General features: G+C 43.4%; 1 protein-coding gene across 8 annotated transcripts in view; it reads left to right on the top strand.

Annotated features, from left to right (window-relative positions):
* The window catches only part of LOC147880225 (leucine-rich repeat-containing protein ODA7-like), a 57066-nt gene extending 42451 nt beyond the window's left edge, over positions 1-14615 (top strand). For 5 of the 8 annotated variants that reach the window (XM_087371157.1, XM_087371158.1, XM_087371156.1 and 2 more), the window contains one exon: positions 14245-14615. In XM_087371157.1, coding sequence (XP_087227283.1) covers positions 14245-14447 — 203 coding nt within the window. In that variant the 3' untranslated portion in view covers positions 14448-14615. Of the gene's footprint in view, positions 1-329; positions 704-14244 lie in introns of those variants that run through there. The other 3 variants (XR_015540589.1, XM_087371159.1, XR_015540590.1) reach the window with 2 other exon arrangements.
* The last annotated feature ends 8987 nt before the right edge of the window (positions 14616-23602 follow it).

The raw sequence follows: 23602 nt of genomic DNA, 5'->3' as shown, positions 1-23602 counted from the left end.
TGATCACTATACAAATTCCACACTCAGTTTTGTCACAGCGTTCAAGCACTCTAGTGTCGCTTGATTTTAAGTTTCAAAGGTATAAGTTATAATAGTTCATAAAATATATAGTAGAGGTCTTACCGATTAAACTCAAGAATAACCAAATAACTCTTGAAGAGCCAACATTTGTGCATGCCTATTATGAAAATTGAACTAGTGGGCATGGGCATATTTTCACTTGTTCTTGAGTCATCTACAGCATGAAACTTCATGCATTGGGAGGGTGATTATGATCACTGTGAGGCTTGGAAAAGCTTGGTGATTGTGTCTTTGTTTATTCCTCATAGCACGTGGGAGAAACGTCTGTTGGTAGCCAGAGGGCACGATGCTTGGCCTCAAGGAGTTCAGTTGGAGAGGATGATGCAGCCTTCACCTCATGGTTGGGTGTCTTATCTCGGAGAATCCCATTTTGAAGAGCCTTTGATTGCTTTTATGTTGGATTATAGTGCAACGTGTACTGCAATATAGTGAGTTGGGGTGAAAGTGTAACAAAAAGTGATCATTATTGCATTTTGTGGCTTGGATAACCAGTAGAGGCAATGGACCTGTAATGACCGAATTTTGGATCCTGTGAAAGATCTTTATCTCTTTCTGGGTTGACAGTGACTTGAGGTAGGGGGTAGCCAATTCCATGCAAATGGACAGGTACTGACCAAAATTTGGATGCACTTTGCAAGATCTATATATATTTCTTGGATGACAAGATTTGATCAGACATTGATTTGAGGTAGGAAGACATGCTTTCAGAGAACCAGGTGCATAATATGTTTATAAAGGGGTGGGGGCTGAGAGGGCAGGGAAAAGTCCTAAATTCACATGACGATGGATAGTTTGCATCTTGTAGATTCTCTTACAATTACATAGCAGAAATCTATGTTTACACCTTCCATGGGAACATGGATCCTATCACTCATGGTGTAATGTATGGAGGGCTAAAAAGTCCCTAATGGATATGTGGACTTTGGAACAATAGTTCTAACGTGCCTAACATACGATGTGCTGTGGAGATCCCTATGAGCACCTTCCCCAAGAGTTTTGGGATGGGCTCTGCGAGACTGAGCTGGAGGACTCCCATAGGTGCACATACTTGGGCTTGTTAAGCCCATCTTCACACATTTAGACAAAAATATGGAATGCCAGTCATGTATTTGATGTAATACAGATCCCAGTATTGCAGAAAGAGAATCCAGTACTTGTAGCAAAGCAACAGCATCCAATCAATTTCTTGAGTATCCTCTAGAAATAGAACAGTTTTTCTGCATAATTATTTGCAAGAAAAAAGAAAGCGACTGCATCATTGAAAGCACAATTGGTGGCTGTGTAACAGCAGGCTGCTTTCGAGAAATTATAGCTAGAGTCTCTCATACACATGCAGAATCCACATGGAGGGCTGAGATGACTATGCTATGGTCTGAATTTGACAAGAAACACGTTGATTTGAGATGGAATCAATCTGGAGGCTACACAGCATGGAATGCAACTGTTGGCTCTCCCATTTGATGAAACTGTCAAGAACATTCAACTGACATCTGGTCTTTAAATGGAGACATACTAGGAAAAGGTGAATTGTTAGACACATAACAATGATATGGTGGTGTAGGATACTCTAGGACTTAGTCTATTTTGGTGTGTAGTACTTGGGTACTATATATCCTAGTACTTGTACTCCATTTTCATTGAGAATTCTATTGGAGTTTCTGTGTGACCACTTCTTGTTTACTTTTGTTCACAAACCTTTCTCCATTTGCTCCTTGATGTGGTATCAGAGCCACACTCACTAGCACCCGTTCTAGCCTTGCTTCCTGTCAGTGTGTTGCTTCTGCTTCCCGTCAGTGTGTTGCTTCCATCTTGCTCTGGTCTGGTGTTGACGCTCAGCTCCAGCCAATTTGTGTGGATTTTGCTCTAGCCGGTGCACTTTGCTACGGCCACAATTTTCTTTGGTGTACAACTTTTCTTGGTGTACAACGTTTCTTTGGTGTACAACTTTTCTTTGGCCTATAGCGTTTCTTTGGCGTACAACGTTTCTTTGGCATACAACTTTTCTTTGGTGTACAAGATTTTTTGGTGAGCCCACATGCACACGTTTGCACTTAAGACGCATTTTGTTGGTGGATTGCAGAGCAGTCAGTTCCACTTTGCAGTGGTTGATGCCATACGTGCAGTGATTGCACATAGAAATCATAGGCATTTTCCATTCAGTTGCATTCTTCTTTACAGGTGTACTTGCAGTCAGTGTTGTTTTTGTAGTCAGGATGTCTCAGAATGAGAGCTTTGGTATTATGATGACCGAGGGTGATCAGTTGGAAGGACCCAACTATGCCTTGTGCTCATTCATGCTCAAGAACATTTTGGTTGGCAAGAACTTATGGGATATTTTGAGTGGTAATGAGATTAGGACTATTGCATCTAGCACTAGCTCATCCTCTATCACCACTTCTACTACTCCTGCCACAGGTTCTACTACTTCTGCCACTACTTCTACTTCTTGTATTGCTGCTCCATCTCCAACACTTTTGAAGGAGCAGAATAAGTTTGATCATAGAAATGCCCCAGGCTTTGTTCTTGATTGCCTCATCAGTGAAGAGGCACATTATGACAACCATTAAGTCATGCACAGATGCAAAGGATGCGTGGGAAAATTTGGCAAACATGTGTCATGTCAAGAATGAGGCAAGGGTCATTGCATTGACCAATAAGCTCAAGGAGCAGAAGATTCAAGAAGGTCAGAAAATCACAGAGCACATTCTTCTTCACCTTAGAACCTTGATTTGTACTTGCATTCCTCTCATTGTTGGGCTGATATACATGGTCGTTCTTTTTCTGAAAATGACCTCCCTGAAATTTGTCCTTTCCTTGGGTGGCAAGTACTTGCTCACCTTGATGAGAAGAATAGGCAAAATTGGAGGTCCTCTCCTCTTCTTGTAACAACAACCCAACTAGCTCATCAAACGAGAGAGGGGCTGCCCTGAGCATAATAGTCAAAGAGGTAACAAATGTGCCATAAGAGGGAGCCAAGCTGTTGAGAGTGATAGAGACTAATTTCTTGTCATCTATTTCCTCATCAACACTTGCTAGTTGATCTCTGAGATCAATGACCTTTGTTCTGTATGTGTATTGACAAAGCCTTGGGACATAAGAAAATGATGCATCTTGTGATACCATGCACGGGGTGCTTGTTTGAGCCCATATAAAGCTTTTGTAAGCTTGCACACCTTGTGCTGTTGTCCCTTTACCACAAATCCTTGGGATTGCTGCACATAGACCTCTTCTGCGAAATCTTTAAGTTTTGCAAGAAAACACAGATTTGGTCATTCTAGTGCTTTATGTGGATGACATACTACTCATAGGGAGTAATACACAGAAAATTGCAGCAATGCAGTCCATTTTATGTCAAACAGTTGACATGACAGATCAGGGGTTATTGCACTATTGTCTTGGCATTGAGTTTTGGAAGACCCAAGAGGGAATATGCATGTCACAGACAAAGTATGCTAAAGGTCTCTTGCAGAAATTCAAGATGGAATATTCCAAACCTATGGCTACTCCGTTGGAAAAAGGACTCAAACTTACTAAGCATGATGAGGCTGAAAAGTTTAATGGCACACTTTACAGGCAGCTAGTTGTAAGTCTCATTGATTTATGCTCCACTAGGCTAGTGAAGCGGAGTATAAAGCAGCAAATGCAGCCACTATGGAATGCATGTGGTTAGCCTTTGGGAGTACAAAAGAAACAATGTCATTTTACAACCCCCCTTGACATTGTTTTAATGTCTCTGATCCCCAAGCCATGTTGATGACGTGTGAAAAGAGGTGCTGACAGGATTTTGGTGAAGATATCTGCCACATTGTCCTCAGTGAAACAATAGATAAGGTCAATGAACCATCTGAAATACAATCCCGTATGTAGTGATGATGATTTTCAATGTGTTTCATGCGAGCATGAAAGACAGGATTGTTGTCAATGGCAATGCAACTCTGGCTATCACAAAGGAGAGAGGTTGCCTCACCATCGTGGGCATGATGCAAGTCATGCAAGAGCTTCCTATATCCACACATGGATGAAGTTGTGCAACCATGGTACTTTATGTACAACAAGTACTTCTAAGATCATTCCAGAGTACTTCAGCCATATCATTGATGGGGGATTTAAATGATATAGTGGTGTAGGATAGACTAGGACTTAGTGTATTTTGGTGTGTAGTACTCGGGTATTATATATACCAAGTACTTGCATTTTTCATTGAACATTCTATTGGAGTTTTTGTGTGACCACTTCTTGTTCACTTGTATTCACAACCTTTCTCCATTTGCTCCTTCATGAATAATCTCAAAAAGGGGTTTCCGACATATACGAAGCAGCTGATTATTGATTGGAAGTGTCATGTTAAAGACAAAGGTAATACTTGGAGCTTCATAATATCATAGAGGGTGATTAAGGGGAGGAAATACAGCCAACTTCAGCTCCTTCACAACCTATTTAGGAACAACCTCTATCCATCGCGATTCAGCAATTATGAAAACAAGCCTCAGAAACCACCACATATGAGAGTCCAAGAAGAGCATAGCTGTGAATCTTGTGAAAATATTTTCGTACTCATTTACAATTATTTATTTCCTTTGGGTTCACCTACTAGTGTTGGAGATGTTAGCATGTATAGGGAATTTTCTCACAAACCTTTTTTGAAAAATTGAGGAGAAGAATGATGGGAAATCCCTCCCTTTCACTGATAGGGTGTTAGAGACAGTGGCTGGTCATGCTATATACTCCTTCATGGATGGGTACAACGGCTACAACCAAGTCAGGGTCCAAGAGCAGGATCAATCAAAGACACCTTTGTCACCCAATGGGGGACCTATGCTTACAGAATGATGCCATTTGGTCTATGTAATGCACCGGCTACATTTGACGGCCTTGTCACCAAACTTTTCCAAGAGAATATTGAGAAGTTTTTGGAGGTATTTTTAGACGGTTTCTCTTCTTTCAACGGTAAGAATGCCTCTCACCTGGATCTTGCTGTCCAAACTGATCATTTTCATAAGTTGAGATGGGTTTTTGACAAGTGTAGAGAAGTCCGTTTGTGCTTCAATCATGACAAGTGCTTCGTTCTAGCACTTCGAGGGTTTCTCCTTGGCCATATTGTCTCAGCTGAAGGAATGACTACAGATCTAGCTAAGATGAAAGTGATATTCACCTTGCCCCATCCCTTGCACACCCAGAGAAGTGAAGTCCTTTTTGGGGCATATGGGTTACTACAAAAGGTTTATCCAGTTTTATTCTAACATCGTGGTGGCATTGACAGAACTCCGCCAAGAACAATCCTTTGTTTGATCCACACCTCAACAACTAGCGTTCGACACTCAAGGAGTGTCTCATGAAAGCACCTATTCTACGACAACCCAACTGGGACGTCATTTTTCCTGTACATGTGGATGCAAGTGGACTGGCCATTGGTGCAATATTGGCCCAGCTTGACAAGGATGACAAACTTGACTTGCGTGTGTGCTTTGCCAGCAGACAATTGAACGGAACGGAATGAAACTACAGTACCACGGAACGGGAGGGTTTAGGCATAGTATATGCCATGACAAAGTACTGACATTACCTCTTGGGCAGTAAGTTCATTATCATTACTAATGATCAAGCCCTCAAGTATTTATTGATAAACCCAGCCTGGTCCTCACCACAATGTTGAAGTCAAATTCTTGAAAGAGAAGAATCCATCTACTCAATCTACCCCCAGAAGACTGCATCAACCTATAGGTCATTTGTCACGGATATCTTCGGGAGAAGCACCATGAGGATGAATTGCCAGATCTTGGACTTTTCCAGGTCAATATACCAATGGATGAATGCTTGTTCGTAGTAGATTGCTTTCCACCATGGTATGCCACCACAGCTTCTCTGTTGTCCACAGGTGAGTTTCCTAAAGGTATGGCCCCAACAGAGAAGAGGAAACTGATCATTCCAGTAACCCCTTTCAAATTGATGGATGGACAGGTGTATAAGCTGGAAAAGGACCACACCTTGAGACGGTGCGTGCTTCCGCATGAAACACAGTCCATTCTTGAAGCGCTCACGCTAGCATGGGAGGAGGTCATATGGCCCCGAAAGCCACTGGAGGAAGATAATGCATGTTGGGTTCTGGTGGCCAGAGTTATTGCTACGTTCATGTGCGTTGACATGACCCATGTCAACGAGCTGGGACCCAAGCCTACGAGACGTGAATACCTTCTCCTTAAGCCGTTCAGCCCTGTGCCACCCTTTTATAGATGGGTTTCGATTTTGTCAGACACATCTCTCTACCCACAAGACGGGGAAACAAGTATGCTCTAATTGCCATAGGCTATGGTACCAAGTGGGTCGAGGCCAAGGCAGTGAGGACATCGTGGTGGCGACATTTTTATTAATCAGATCATCTCTAGTAATTGATCAGTGATCGAGAACCCACTTTTTGAATGACATCATTAACGACCTAGTTAAACAATTGCAGATCATTCACAAAACATCCACTTCATATTATCCTCGGGCCAGTGGCCTAGCCGAGAGCTCCAATCAAACCATTTGGAGTTGTCCATCCTCTTCATCGTTGACCTTTGCTCGAGCCCGCCATTTGCTCCTTCTGCGCGACATTCTCTTGGAGTTGCTGCCCGCAAGTTGGTGCTCGCCATTTTGCTCCACGTAGCTCTATTGCCCACGCAGCTGTGAGCTCTTGACATTACATTGCGGTGACTCCTTCACGTGACTACTCCACACTTTGGTGAAGACTTCTCGAGCTAAATGCGAGTTCTCCAATACTACTCCGACACACTCCACTACAGTGATCTCTCTGATTAGTGCATTACATTGAGCTTGATGTAAACCACTCTACATCAACAAGTAACTTCTTCAACATTGCTTATTCGATCGGTGCTTGAGGTACTTCGCATTGATTGACTTCACGATTGGTCGTGGTACCTGAGGCTTCTACTTCAACATTGGTGATTCTCCTTCCTGCATTTTGAGAGTCATCATGTAATTGCTCCATGTAGCTACCCATGGACTTCACCGACATATTTTAGGGCATTCCTGCCTAGGGCTTCATTGACTCACAAGGATGTGCACACATGTGCATTAGCTACTTGGAGGACATCTCTTTCACAAAGAGATTTTTATTTATTACTACACGCTTGATGTATTTTGGGGTCCTCTGCCCTGGGTAGTCCCCCTAAAATGATATGTATTGTGTGTTTGGTTTTCATTGAGTCTAAAGGTCCTTTGCCTTGGACAGTCCTCCTAAAAAGATGTATTGGTTTTCCTATCTTGGTGTGTGGCTTCCTAACATGTTCTTGTTATGAAGCCAAGGAGGGATGTACTGTGGGAGCCATGTATTGGCTTTGATAGGTTGAAAGAGGGATGTATTGTGGGAGCCATGTATTGGCTTTGATAGGTCTCGTTATCAGGCCTGGCCGAGTTCCAGGATGTTGGTGTATTCCTAGACCTATGAGCTGGTCATGTAGCTATGCTATAACGTGAGCCTCTGAGCATGTTGAGTCTCAAGCCATGAGAGTGCTTGGATCAGCCTCTGAACACGCTCAGACTTTAGCCTCTGAGTTACATAGGGTGCATAGTTTGATGACCGTAATTGTCATGTTCTATTCTTGGTTCCATTCCAATAGTCCCTCACCTTAGACCGTCATTGTCATGTTCTGTTCTTGGTTCCATTCTAGTAGTCTCTCACCTTGCCTTCATGGGAGGGTGTTGGAATATGAAGCCAAAGTGAGTCAAAAATGAGTGTACTAGGTGTCTAGGGGGTGTTTTATATTCTAGTGAGTCCTAGACATGCCACGTGTCATATTGGGAGCTATCCCATATACACTATGGCCTTCTAGAGTCTAGTGTCATACACTATATAGTGTTGTACTTGTCTTGAGTCTTAAGATATCAGTCAACATCAAGCTATCAATACATTGTGAGTATTCTGGTTATTGCCTTGCACTTGTACTTTCCTTCCTTTCCATTTTGCCTTTCATTATGCTTTCCATATTTCCATTCCGTTCCTAGCTAGCTACAATGTCTCTTCACTATCTACCCCTACCTCACCATCTACCCCCTCCTGCTCCATCTCTTCCCCTACCTCGCCACCTATCCTCCTCGTTGCTTGCTCCATCTACCCCCTACCTTGCCATCTACCCCTCTTGCGCCATCTCTTCCCCTTCTTGCCTCGCCATCTACCCCTTCTTGCTCCCTCTCCCTGGCTTGCCATCTACCATTGCGGCGCCATCTCTTCCCCTCCTTGCCTCACCATCTACTCCTTCTTGCGCCATCTCTTCCCCTTGCCGTGCCATCTATCCCTTCTTGCGCCATCTCTTCCCCCCGCCTCGCCATCTAGCCTCCCAACAGCCCTCCGGTTGCAGGGCAATCTCCTTTCATCTCCCTCGCTTCTTCCTTCTTGTAGTGCCATCCCCTTCCCCCTTACTTCGCAATTTGCACCTCCCCTTGCACAAAAATATCCCCTTCCTTGCCTTCGCCCTCTTGTAGGTAGCCCATCCTTTTCTTTTCTTGGCAACTCTTATGCTCTTCCCTTTCAGCGGTACAAAGAAGTTCATGTTGGAGGCACATCCTCGGAGGTACAAACCTCGCCTACCAAAGGACACACTCTTTATTCCCTTTTACACTAGCATGACTTCTTAGAGTCCCTTTCCACATCTCGCACCACTACCGAGTTCCTCTCCACATCTCGCACCACCTTTGTCTGAGGGCGCCAGCTCAAGGCATTTCACAATGGAGGTCCAACATCCCAAGAGACAGAAAGTGGCTCCTAACGACCCTGACATTAACATCATTTCTGACGAGGACCGCTTATAGAGCACGCCGGTGATGGTTTGGGCCACCTCATCTCCTAGTGCCTCAAGCGCTTCGAGTTTTGATAATGGTGGCTCTGACTACTATCCCCCAAAGGGCATCACTAGAGGTGGACAACGCCATAGCCCCTCCCCATCAACCATCTTCGTCCTCTAAGCTCAAGGTGGTGTTTAAAGCCTTCCTCGATATGAATCTCAAACTCTCAAGCGTTTTGCCCACGTCAGAGATTGAGGCAATTTCCTTGACAAAGTTTGAGAGAAGGTGGCCTTTTCACGAGTGGAGTGTCAGATTTGCAAAGCATTGATCAAGTCTTATGATGTTGATAGCGACACGTGTGAGTTTCTGGGTCCACGCTATACTCTTATGCCAGCTCTTGTCTCGGCTTACCTTCATCTCCCCACTCTACCATCTTAGCCTACTTTTGGTGAATCTCAGTTGCTTTTGTACTCACATAGACGAGGAGACGACTGTCGCAAGGTCATAGAAGGGGACCGCCAAGGAAGCCGTCCTCACATGATACTTCTTCACACAGTTATACTCTGCACTAGGATCATGTCTTCATCGCCAACAAAGGTATTCGTCCCATCTTGAATGCACTTTTTACCATTCAGTCTTATGACTTTTCCGCCTTCTTCTGATCCACTTTCCGTAGCACTGTGCGAAAACGCCAGGGTACACACACCTGCACATGTGGCCCCCACTTGGCTTACTTTCTCCATTAGTGGCGGGCAGCTTGTCCCTCGCCTCTCAGACACTTACTTCTCCCCTTCGTGCCTCTACACTCTCTTCGTCTTCTACCCTCCATTGTGCCTCTACACTCACTACCGCTCCCTTTTCTTCACCTCCTACCCTCCAGCCCACTTCTGCCGTCTCTTTAGGAGGGGCCTCTACCGGACAAGCCTCTCCTAGAGTCGGGGCCGGCATCTTCTACTCTCTCTTTAGGGTGGCACTCTCATACAACTCCGATCTTCTCTTCGATGTCTAGAGAGGTGATTGATGTGGTTGAGACTCCTTATGAGCTGCTTGAGTCACTTGGTTGAGGCATAGTGCCATCTATGATAGATGGTGACATTGGGAGTGGTTTTCTTGCTCTTGGGTACAGTCACAGATCCCATCTTCTCAACATCAGTCCACAAGGTTTCTCCAAGGGCACACTCTCTAGGGTTATCCTCATCAGCCATTCCTATGGACGAGCTTACCACCATGTAGAATGAGATATAGTGAGACAGATATGCTTGGGCCAAGCAATCCCTACACATGGCGCACTGGATCATGGACGACACCTTTTAGTTAGGTGCTGCGATTTTCAACTCCATAGGGCATACCCACTGATTGATGTCCCATAAAAAACACTTCAGATTGGAGTTCGAAAAACTAACAGACACTTAGCACCGTTCTCGGCAGCCAGAAGTTGAGGAGGAAATGTGGAAAAGGCAAAGCATGAGTGGGAAGCAGAGAAGATTGCCATACAAGCCCCGCATACCTCTTAGCAAGCCGGGCTGCAAACAGGAGCTCCCACTGCTCCAGGAGCAACATGCATCGGTTTTATCTGAGCACGCGACAGCTAAGGCAAGGATCGAGGAGGTCCAAAAAGAGCTTGCAGCCATAACTTAGCACCTTACACTACTTCAGGGTCCTTGCAACAACAGGATGTTTCCTCTCTAGAGGTTGAGGTCTCCCTTCTCAGATCGAAGAATGATCACACAGGATTGGGCTATCATCGTCACAAGCCCAAGTATAATAATTTATGCAACATCATGGAGACTATCAAGAAGGAGGAGGATACACACTCGAGAGCATTTGCAGCTCCATGATGTGCTCTGTGCATGGGACTCGACTGTCTTCTCCTTTGGTCTAGCAAGCTTTGGCTCCTGGACATGGGAGTTTTTCATATTTTTCTTTTGAGTTATGTAGCTCCATAATGTACTCTCTTCTTTGCATGAGACTCTTTGGTCTTTTCTGTAGGTCTAGCAAGCTCTCGCTTTTGGACAGGGGATTTTTAGTACTTTCGTTCAATTATGTACTTCCAATATTTAGCTATTGTAAATATGTACTCCTCTTTGGTGTATCTGCCATTTGGTGTAACTCCCATTGGTGTATGATTCATTCCTCCTAATGAGCTATGCTTCTTCCCATCTCTGCTCGCTACTCCAACACTTCTTTGTGCTGTGTTCCCCTCCTTTCATCTCCTTCACTTGGTATAACGGACCCTTGTCATGTGGCTCAAGTTTCGTCTCATTCACATTGAAGGTTGGCTCTTGTGACCATGCTCCGCTTTTGTGTTCTCCTTCTCGATTCACCATCCTCCCAAAGATTCTTGCACTTCTTCTTGGTTTAGCACTTGCACCATCATTCACACTGTTGTCCACTCCGTACACATACCACACTGCATTTGCATCATCACTGATAGCATAGACACTTACACAATCATTGAGCGATCTACTACACCAACTCTTACGAGAAGTCATCTGTAGCTTTGCATCCACACCCATTATTGCTCGTGTCACACACTCTTGCACCTCACACCAGTGGCATTAGGCCTCCGGTAACACCACTGGAAGAGATCGGACCTCCCCTTAGATAGTACTGTTGATGAATGTCTAGTATGGCATGTCGAAGGTGCAGGACAAGAAGTAGGTGCCGAGGGAGTAGTACGAGGAGGAGCCACGCCAAAAGATTTCCTGGGTCTTTTCTTCTTCCTCGGGCAATCTCTAGTGAAATGCCCAAAGGTCTTATAAATTTTGCATTGATCCTGTCTATCCGTAATCTCAATTCTCTAATGAAAAAAGGAACCATCTAGGTGTTGAAGCATAGCATGGTCATCCATGCTGTTAGGGTCAAAAACAATAAACCTAACTCTAGGCAAGCCAGGGGGGGGGATCTATGTGACCACTCCAAAGGATGCTACAATAGTAGCAAGGTGTCGGTGGTACACCTGAGTGGAGGCTAGGAAATTGGATAAAGAGAGAGGTGACCTGACTATCTTCCTCAACAGGATCAAAACCCAAGGTGAAGGGTGATAAAAAATGTCTCCTGGAAGCTAGCGCCAAGGGGTTAGCCTTGAGTACCGAAGCAATGTGGCTGCAAGAGAATCGAAAACCACCTAAAAGAAGCTTGGTCCCAATAAGCGTACATATAAAATGTGAGGAGCGAGGTCTTTTGGTAAGGCCACAAGCTTTTAATCCCTAGCTTGACATCTGGAAGGGTGGGACCATGGATGCGAGCGAAGAGTGAAGTAGAGATTTCAAGCTCTATATTCTTTCTGAGTTGCTGCAACTCGTCTTTTGAAAAACTGAATGTCTTCGTGGCAGATGGAATTGGTCGAGGATCAACTGAATGCGAATCCATTCGTCAATCGAGGTGAAGAGGCCGACTCAAACACGGTGAATCTCCATCCATCAATTCCTTGCTGCAGGGGGCAGGAAGATTCTCTTTTTTGAGAAAGAGAAAGGAGGGCTGAAGGGGAGGGGGCTGGGGAAGAGCTGAGAGGGGGCTAAGGAGAGAGAGGTGGAAGAGGGAGTCTGAAAGGAGGAGAGAGGAGGGGTGAGGCAGGGGGGCTAAGGGAAGGGTTACGAGGGTAGCAGTAGGGGCTAAAGGGGGGGGCGGTGGAAGGAGTAGGGGCTAGAGGGGGTGGCGAGGGAGAAGGGCAGATGGGGGGGGGGGGGGATAGCAGCCAGGGGGGCAGAGAGGAATAGGGAGAGGGGTGGAAAGGAGCAGCAGGGGGGGGTGGCCTGCAGCTAGAGGAGGAGGGGCTGGGGGAGCTGAGAGAGGGGGCAGCAAGGGAGGAGGCGGGGAGGAGAAGCAGTTTGAAAGATTGACCTCCACAAGTTCACTGTAGGGAGCAGTTTTGGCTATCCAAGGTGGGAAGCTCAGACAAGAGTGCAGAAGTGGAGTTCTTTTCGTACACCACTCAGATTGGCAGATGAGGCCTCATCTTGACGCTCCTCTAGAGAGCACTGCTGGATGGAGCAGTATTCCCCACTAAGGTCTTTACCAGATTTTGGTCTTGGCTCTAGACTTCAGTTCTCCCGAGGAAGGTTTTCTTTCTTTTTTGGCCATTGGCTCATGGGACCCTACCCATTTGGACACATGGCTATTACAGAGGGAGAGAGATAGAACGTTTCATTGTTATTTGGCAAGAGGTCTTAGTGAGGATATCCTTGAAACCACCGTTTGGAAGATAATTTCCAGCATCACTGCCTAGCACCAGCTGGATGCAGCCTGGTATTGGGGTTCAGAAGACCCAACCTGCGGCCACCCTATTGGGCATTTGGCATGATCTCATCTATACTCTGCATGCCATCTAGGAGTGTGGTACAGAGGTCTCTAAGAAGAACTCCAGAAGGTGTGAGTGTTTTTGTAAGGCTTGATGTGCTGGCACCTTTTGTATTTTATGGATTGAGATATCTGCTGAGTGCATACGCCTCCCTTTAGCTATTGGTGCCTGCTTCGCAGTACTCTTGGCAGCGAGTTGAGATCCTGAGATGTGGGCTGCAGCAGGACAGCCTGCATCTTCTCATTTCAGCACCTGATGGATTGCTAAATTGGTATTTTCTCAAAGTTTCTAATAGACGTTCTTTGGGGTTTAAGAAGCTATCTCCATTATATTAGCTAATGATGGCAACATCTCAGCCCACTTGAGTTTCGTGTTGGTCCTGATTGCCTGTTGTCAGATGTTGCAGCATACCTCAACTATTTGGAGTCACATTGCACGCTACACAACAAAGTTGTCACCTTGTACACTTCGTTGTTTTTCTTTAGTGAACACGAAAAAGCATTTAGGCTCTACTTTATGCATTGCACTATCTTTGTTTCATAAATTATTTTAGTCCTCTAAAGTCACTAATATAGCTCTCTCTCTCTCTCTCTCTCTCTCTCTCTCTCTCTCTCTCTCTTTTCCACGTCTTCCTCTTATATATGCTAATTCATCTCTTCTTTGTTTCAACCAATAGTGGGAAACCAGACACTTGATGAGAAGTTTTATTTGCTAGCTTATACAATTAGCTCATTTGTGAAGCAATGGACTAAAATGTCATTCAACCACTACCAAAAAACCAATTGATTTTTTTTTCCTTTAATGTAAAATCCCTTGAAATAAGCTCCTCCTTTTGTTTTACTTTTTCAAGAAAGACACCTAATGTAAACATAATGCATACATTTACAAATATGAGTTGTGGAACAAAAATCAGGCTCAAATATTGCTAATAAAATCTTACGGAGGGAACAAGTGGTGACTTTTGAAGTAGATGAGTATCATTTTATTGATGAATGTGTACCTAATTTTACATACCAAATCATCCTAACTCTTGCTGTGAGTACTGTTGAAAAATTTAGCGGAAACTAATCGATTGGTGAACTTAGCGTTCGAGGAGATGCTGACCAGAGCAAAGTCAGAAAACATTTCAGATGTTCAAAAAACTGAAATTGAACTGGACTATGATGAACGTGTCCCAGAATATGTTAAACCAAAAGCTGAAATCAATTGTGAAGAAAGTCTCCTAGAAGTTTTGGGAAGTAAAAACGAAATGTTACAGGTAGTAAATGGCTGTGATATTGTAGCTTGAATGAAGCTACCTATACTCTAGTAAACGTGTGCAAACTCAGCTTGAGAAGCTGGAATTTACACAATTTTGGATTAGAACATGGTGTTGGTCTGGATTTTCTCCCCATATCCACAAACATTTCCATTGTTCAATATTGGGAAAAAAAACGCCCAGCAAATTTCTACAATGATTTTGTAAGGATTAATCTTGCACCGTAAATGCTACATTCGTCTTCATTGTTGTTCTACAATGATTTAATCTTGTAAGGATTGATCTTGCACCTTATATGCTACATTTGTCTTCATTGTTGTTTGCCAGCACCCTAACTTAACTATAGAAAACTAATTGAATTAGGTGCTATGTATGAAATTGTAGATTATTAAGCAAGTGAATAGCGTTGGGGCGGCAAACTTTGATAGCCACGGTTTAAGAGTAGTGGGTAAGTTGTGGGAATGTGGAAGAACACGTGGCTGATTGGCATGTATGATTGGAGATGATTGCACTGGTTTGGCATGCTTCCTTTTCTCATTTGGAGTCTGAAATTAGTGGCGCAATTCTCTTGATGGTGCATAGGCAGCAGATTTCTACCAGCCCATGGCTTGTGTCGACCTATTATATCTATATACTGAGCATGGCTCTTAAGTACGTGTGAGTTTTTTAGTTTATTTGATATCCTTCGTGCTCCAACAAGACCTGTAGGTTTGAGGAGATGGATACATTGCCTGCTTATGTCGATTCTCTTTCCTCTTCTCTTGTCATATGAGTGTGATTTATTTGCATATACATCTATTGAGTTTGTTCCAGCAGATTGTATCAGAGCCGTGATGGGTTATACGATCATGGAATCCATGCATGAAGGATCATCATAACTTTGAGTCCAGAGTCACCAAACTTGTCTCTTGGGATTGTACGTTATACCCCAAGGCCTCTGCCACAAACAGGAAGAGAAAGGGTGCAAGTGGACAACCTTGTCTCACCGAGCATGTGAGGAAGAAAGCCTCTTCGATGTAGCTAAAGGTGCTAGCATATAATGTAGGCATCTAGCAAGGCATCTCACATATCCACTACACTAGAAGGTCTGCCTCCAATCCGTTCTTAGATAAGCCTTCTTGAAATCCAAAAGAAATTAGAAGAGGTGGTCATTCCTCAGACATTGGCCTTCGAGAACGTAAAGATGCTATTCAGGATGCTCCTCTCCTAGAATTTGAGACTGCCCTGCTAAATAACTGTGGTTTCCTCCATGGGTCATGGCCCTCTAATAGAAACTTTAGACACTCCAAAGTGTCGTGCTCTGCTTTGGGGGGTCTCATGATAGGAATCTTAAATGTCTTTGCTTCAGCTTTAGACGACGACAAGGTCTCTTTTCAGACAATAATGTCTATTCTTGGTGGTTGGAGGTAATTTCAATAACCTAGAGTTTGCACAAGATAGGCTAGATATGTTCTTGTAATATGAGGATATCCATAGACCCTCTTACAAAGGCCTATGTAACTCTTGGCAAGGATTAGGTGTTGTGGCTGTTTTTTCATACGATCATGAAAGTCATCCATATTCAAGCTCATAATGGGAAAGATGGGGGGTTAATGAAGAAGGCCTTCTGATGCCTGGAAGCTTGTGTGACAACTTCTAAACGAGTGTATTTTAAGGAGGTTAGACTTGAAAGAATATAGCTGGAGGCCTTCTAGCCTGAAGTGCCCTCCAAATACATAGGTAGAGATAGACGCACACATAAGGTGAGAGGGAGGGGCTTCTTGGTGGCTTCTCATAGAAGCTAGGGCTTCAGCCCCATCCTAAGCGACACATTGTTCTCAATTAAAATGCATCAAACACATACCATAGATGCAATAATTACATCTAATTGGCTAGCCTAGAGTGATTGAAATGGTGAGTGCATGCTTGTATGACACGTGGCAAGGCCACATGAGAGAGACCAATGGATTGGTACCATGTGGCACACATCCCCTTCATCTAGCATGGATGTATGTGGGGACTTATCACATCATGTGGTGGCCCCTTGAAAATATATAATCCCAATCCATGACATACCATCATCGTGACATAGCATCATGGATGTCCTAACCTAGGGCCTAAGGTCTAAATATCACTATTTTGACCCTAATTACCCAACACTAAATCCATAGATCATCTTTTTTTCCAACATTGAGATTTTTGCAATGATGCAATAAAGGCACCATTGGCTCCAAACCCATCTTAAGGACCCAATGCATCAACATTGAGGCTGATACTCCCAACCTTCTAGAATATTGATTCAATGGTTGATGAGTCACATTGCGGAGCTTCTCGCTCACATCCCAAATGGATCACTACCACTAAACACCCATTCTAGGCTTGTCCTTGGGAAATGGCACCTAGAAGATAGCCTTATGGCCATGTGCTATCCATTGTAATGCACTACTAGATCCCCTAGGCCCCTCATGCAATCCTATATGCAACATTGAATGGACCCTAAAGCTATGAAGCATCAAGGCATCTAGGATTTCCATCAAGGGTCTGCCTCTAGATGTTGACTAAGAGACCATTGTGCTCTCTTGGTGGGTAACTGTCTATTGATATTCTCCAAGACTGGAGCAAATTGCTGGGTGGGGTCACATCTACTTCTACTCAACATCTCAAATAGCTAAAATTAGTACCCCTCTCTATCCATTTGAAGCCAAGATCAATCCTCCCATCTTGGTGTGTCTACATCACTAACCCAAAAGTCGATGGATTTGTGCTAGTTGATTAGTGTATTCTGAAGCATTGTAAATTCATGAGTCAGGCCTTTAGGAATAAGGTCGTGTCATCTGCGAGCTTGTAGTCAAGAAGTTCCTCATCATTTCTAGATAAAGTCCAAGCAGAGAAAATTCTCAGCTATATGAAGAGAGAACGAAAGAAGGCAAATGGCAGCCTTGGTGGCAATCTGGATATCTAACCTATCATTTTGAATGCGAATTTAGTTTTGAGTTGAAAGGTAAAATAAAGGGATACCTAAAATCCACGTCTCAAAGAAGCCCATGCATCATAGAGTTCCCTCCAAGAAATTTCAGTCCATCCTGTCATAGGCTTCTCAAGGTTGAGCAAAAGAATGGATAAGGGTTGATAACTTTGCTTGGTTCATTCAACTGCTTGCCAAAATAAGACGATATAATCAAAGATGCTCTCGCCATGCACAAAACCTATGTCTCATTGTTGTGTAGATGGTCAAGTAGGACGAAAGGAGTCTGAGGCTTACATTGGACTCATGAGAAGAGAAGTTCTCCCTCAGAGAGAGTTGGTGGTAATATTCACTATTAAAATATTAAACTAAAATAATTAAGCAATACTTTACATCTACTTGCATAAAGTAATTTTGAATCTTTAACACATGGGAAGATAAGTGTTCTCATAGAGAGGTGGTGTACATATATATCCTTTTCAAATTAGTGTTTTAATTCACTAAGAGGTGGTGTACATGTACACCCTTTTGGTGTTATATTCACAATTAAAGGAAACGATTTCAATTAGACTCCATTTTGCCATTATAAGATAAGTTATTCAAAAATATATTAAAATACTAGATTAAATTTTTTAACATAAACACAATCTTGGTCTTAATATTCATCATTAAAATATTAAAATAAATGATAAAAAATATTCATACACATAGTTGAGAAAGCCAAAATGATTTCTTTATTTCAAAACAGGACTTACATATAAGAACAGCACTCTAGTTTGCATTCTTTCCTTCTTCATTGCCAAGGCATTCAACTTCTTCTTTTGCTTCTTCAACACTATAGCCTGCGTACAACTGATCTTGTAATTTTTTGTCAAGTTTCACATCTTGAAATAGTGCAATAGCGACTTGGATAGTGGTCTCGGGTGCTTGAATACTAAGGTCTTGACTAATAGGTGCTCTAGACCAGTTTGGGAGGTCTCAAGTATAGACTTAATATCAGTTTGGTGTGATATTAAGTTTGCAAGGTTTTAGATGCAAGCTCCTCATTACTTAGTAGTACATCTACTTTACTCATTGGCACATCCTTACATCCTTAAGTACTCAACTTCCCTATCCCTTCAAAACAATCTCCTTTTCATGTTTCATGCTTTGAGACCTCCACTGCCTTTCCTTTGCCTTTCATTGCAATAATTTGGCTTTCTTCCTTGTTGCTGCCTCCCCTTATGACTAGTGGAACCTAAATAGTCCTTTGCAATCTTTCATCCACTTTCATCTTTGTGTGTAGTTATAGATGTGAACTCTTTGTATAGAGCTATCGATGTCAAATTCCCTAGCTGTAGAGCTACCATCCTCAGATTTAGTAGTAGAGGATGAGCTCTCCACCACTTTCTTACTGAGTCCCCTGAGTTGTCTTGCACTTTCTTACTTGAGTCCACATTTGATCTTGGTTTCTCTTTATTACAAATGTCGGCATGCAAGTGAAATAAGTATCAAAGTACTCAATTTGATAGGTGACATCAATTATAATTACATCAATACCTTTTCGTAGTATAGTCTCATAGGGGATCCCATTCCATACAGCGCCACATTCCAACCTTCCCTTTGATATGCTTCTACCATCTCTTCTATCAAGAAAGGATGCTTTGGTTGTCGATAGTCAAGAGAGGAGGAGATTATTCTTTATGTTTCTTTCTCTTGGAAAAAGAGCACAAGAATCTTTCAAGAGTCTTTTGGGAAACCCTGGATGGTGGACCATCGTCCTTATGCATAGATGCAACCATCAAGGGTTGTAAGTTTTGGGTGCCAGCATCACCTACATAATTATGATCATTTCATAATAATATACCATGCAATATCTTTCCAATCATGTCCCTGAATGCATATGCCACAAACTAACAAACAATGTAACCCATTGTACATCTGTGATGAACATGACAAATGTTGCTCTTGGTTGCCGTGCCAAAGGACCTTGTATCACAACTTATATAAGCTCAATTATCCCTGACACTGAAAGATCCTGTAGTTTATCAAAGAAGAATGTATATGGGTTCTTCCAAGGTTCACTGTCCATTGCCATCCATCTTTCACTTTGAACTCCTTTAACAAACCAATATCTGGGAGAACGTGAAATACTTGTTAGGGACTCGAAGCTCCATTTAGTTTTTCGTGACATTTGACCATATATTTGCAAATATCATCTCCACGCAAACAGGCATCTTTACTCGAACATCCTTTGTTGGTGCCGCTTCACTGTCCCATGATTTCATCCACTACATGGCCAACTTTGGTTAACCATTTTTCCTAGTCCATGTGCTTTTCGCTTGTCCACATGATACTCTTGATTCACTATCTCTTTAAAGACTTTAATGATCCATATGCCACTTTATTCTTTACTACCTGGTTGACCATTTCATTGACGCTTCCTTACTTCTTCGTCTTACAAAAAAAGCATTCACCATTTTAATAACTTTTGGCAAACCACCTTTACTATCTTGTCAGTATAGTATCTCAATGGCCTCCACCAGAAAATTGACATAACTGTTATGACTTTTTGCTTCTTACTTACCTCATGTTCAAGTGACTCAAATGATATCATACAATATTCATATGCAATGCATACATCCACAGTTGATCTAAAGACTGGTTCAAGCATGAAGCACAATGGATGTGCAATCCCTATATTTTATTGGCTCTTTTTAGACATTGGATACATGGCCAAACATCATTTACAATACTTGTTAAACACTTGTAAAATCGCTTCTACCTTCCTAAGAATTCTATAATGGGTCTCCTATCCATTGTAAGTTGTGGCTTCCCGTACCCAAACCATAACTCCCTTAATTTAGTTATCCTTTTCAAGAGATGACGGATTCTAATATATAATTCGAGTCATTTTTGAATAAACAAAGACAAGCTATGACTCTTGCAAACTTTTGCATGTACTCGTTTGATGGTAAGTTTTCTCTTCTGGCTTCTTTGCATGCGATTCTACATGCTTTGCAAAAGTGTTGCCCATCAATGGACTCAAACATGCACCTTTCAAGGAATCTGTTTTCTATAGAGTATGTACTTTTCATCACCATCCTTGTATCTGCTTTCATAAAGTGCCAATTCACAGACAATGTCATTCAGTTTCAACTCTTCAAATGATGTGTCATGGATGAGGGTCAAGCAACATGCATTGGTGTGCTTCTAGCCTATGTGAATGTTTGTGCTAGGCATGATACTTTACACATGACCAAATGTAAGCAATATTATTTCTTGTACAAAGTATCATACCCATCATATATAATTTGCATGGTTGGACATGCATATTTTCTTCTTTCTTACCATGATCATTCATATTTGTCTAAAAATATGCATTGGTTTACTTCTAACCTATGTAAATATCTTTCATGGACATGATACCTTGCACAAGCCTTGATCTTAGTGTTAACCTTGTGGCAACAAGGCCAGAATCGCAGTCTAGTGCAATGACGATAAGATCATTGTATGTGTAGAGTAGCGGCAAAGCTCCGCTTGTAATATCTTGAGCATGAAAGATGGTATGATGAATCTTAAAGAATTAGGATAGCCAAAATGTTCTCTAGAAAAGATCTAATCATACTTGCAAAATCAGGATCTAGCAAGAGAAAGACTAAAACTAGAGAGAGAAATACTAAACGCCTACGCTTTTTGAGGTCCCCCACTTTATGGAGGGACTCATGAGGTTGCCCCACTTCATGTAGGGACTCATGAGGTTGCCCCACTTTGTGTAGAGACCCAAGAGGTCTCCCCAAAAAGTGGAGGGACTCTCATCCAAGAGATCTCCTACACAAGAGGTCCCAACCTGGACGTACCTATAGATTGTATAGAGACCACCATGTATATAAATCTCTCTTAATGGAATGAAGCTTCAATAGGCTTTTTGGGCTTTAGTGTTCAAGCTGAATATTATGTTCATGTGATTGATCTCCATTGCATCCATGCTTTCTTACACTATCGTGTCCTAGCATGCCCTTACCCTTGCACTCCCTACCCTTGTACTACCTCCTTCTTCCTCGTCCCCTCTTTTCTTTCCTCCTCTTCCTTTCTCCTTCTTTCTCCTCCCTCCTCCTTCCTCCTCCTCCTCCCTTCTTTCTCCTCCCTCATCCTCCTCCTTCCCCCTTCTCCTCGTCCACCTCCTCCTCCTTCCCCCTCCTCTTCCTCCCCCTCCTCCTTCCTCCTTCCTTGTCCCTCCTCCTAAACCATTTACCCCTTGAAGTCACGAAGGAGACTAGCTAGTAGACTTTGAAATTGTGGCCCTTGCAGTATTAATATTTTCTATTTTGCATCTTTCTTTTCCTTTGTCTCCACTCCTCAACCTTGGACTCCTTCTAAACCCTCTCTGAACCCTGAAACTCCTAGAGAGTTATCTCAACCCTATCCCCCTTTTGAACTTTACAGCCCCCCTAAGAGAGTTAGAGAAAGAGAAGGGAGAGTAGGCATGGTGGACTGGAGAGAGATGGTGGAATAGAGAGAGAAAGGAAGTGTAGAGAGAGGAAGGAGGTGGAGAGACATGGTGGGGTGGAGAGAGGAAGGGGGTGCAAAGAGATGGTGGGGTGTAGAGAGGAAGGGGCTATAGAGAGAGATGGAGAGATAGTGGGCTGGAGAGAGGAAGTTGGTGTAGAGAGAGAGTGAGGTGCAGAGAGAAAGGGGGGTACCTTTGATAGAGGTGGAGGTGGGGGTTTTGACGAAAAAGTCATGGAGCGGGGGGGGATGGATGAAAAAAGTGAAGGTGGTAGGAAGGGAGGGGACAAAGTGGGACATGGAGATGGAGGGGGAAGCTTTGACGAAAAAAGCGGTGGTGGAGGGTGGGAGGTGGAAGGGATGGATGATGGAAGTGATGGTGGAGGGGGAATGTTTGAAAAAAGTATTTGAAAAAAGTAGCAGTAGAGGGGGTGGAGAGAGGTGGAGGGGATGGATGACAGAACGGATGGTGGAGGGGGAAAGTTTGATGAAAAACGTGGTGATGGAGGGGAGGGAGGTCAAAGGAAAGTGGAGGAGATAGAGGAGAAGCTACATGGGAAACATGGTGGTGGTGGTGGTGGACGGAAGGTGGACAGAAAATGGAGGTAGATGCTAAATATGGAGGCTTGACGGAACTTGGAGATGGAGGAGAGATGGAAATGGCTTGCAAAAGTGAGGGGAGGGGGGCGGGGGGTGTTCTTTGTGCACCGACTAGAGGCATTTTTTCACTCCTTTGCCTTGAATGGTTTTTTCAAGGGGGTTCTTTTTCACACATGCAAACATATGCTCCGCTTTCGCCTAAGGCATTCACCTCCTTGACAACTATTCCAAAATGTTGTCACTATCTGTCCCAAGACCAGGTTTCAAGGGTGTTGGACACCTAAAATCTTGTCATTGCTCGTTGTAGCATAGGTGCTCACAAGTGTAGCGTAGGTCGTATTCTAGTGAGAGATATAGGTCAAAGCATGGAAAGAAGATCTCATGCACACAAAGGTGAGAAGAAGGCTTGATCACAACAACAATGGATGGATGCTCTTGCCTCCATGGGTGTTCAAGGGTCTAGATAATCTTTCGTCGTCCTCAAGTCCCACATTCTCTTACCCTCCTTGAGTTATTTCCTCCAACTAGGCTACATGCAAGTGTGGTAAGGCATCCCATGACTGACCGCACTAAGGGTTGATGGAGCATTTCCCAGGGCAGCCCACTCTCGGGTTGCAGGGCCCGTTTGGAGCCCTAGATAAATCTCGGATGGCTCTATTCTGCGCCATGGTTCTAATGTGTGGTCAGTGGCCTTTTTTGGGACCGAACTCTAGTCGGCCGTTTTGGGCCGATAGGTTGGTCTCTCAATTGGGTCTAACCGACTACGACTAGTGGCTATATAAGAGCAAGCTCGTGAAGCCCATATTCATCACTGGCTACATCAACCCTGATTCCTTAACATCCAGCCTCTGTCCTCTACTGTTTCCAGCATGCCATCGACGCTTCTCACACAGGAGCACATGGCTGGGAGGCAGCACCATCTATTGTATCAGTTTTATAGTAATCAAATTTTAAATTCTCCATACTATCTACTTTTCTCTCTTGCATACGAGATCCTATTATCTTTTAAGCACAGACGTATTGTTTTCTTACATGGTATCAAAGCTTGGGCTGTAGCAAGAAGATTTGGTAGTGTGTTTCTATTTGCGAGCAGATTGTGAGAGATGGCCCAGCCCACAAGACTGCGAATCCCACCATTCGGCAAAAGTGGAAA

Source organism: Dipteris shenzhenensis, chromosome 32 (genome assembly GCF_047967505.1).
Source record: "Dipteris shenzhenensis isolate YYH24624 ecotype China chromosome 32, Dip_SZ_1.0, whole genome shotgun sequence".
NCBI lineage: Eukaryota > Viridiplantae > Streptophyta > Polypodiopsida > Gleicheniales > Dipteridaceae > Dipteris > Dipteris shenzhenensis.
The sequence above is the reverse complement of the archived record's forward strand: the minus strand, read 5'-3'. Positions and strand labels throughout refer to the sequence as shown.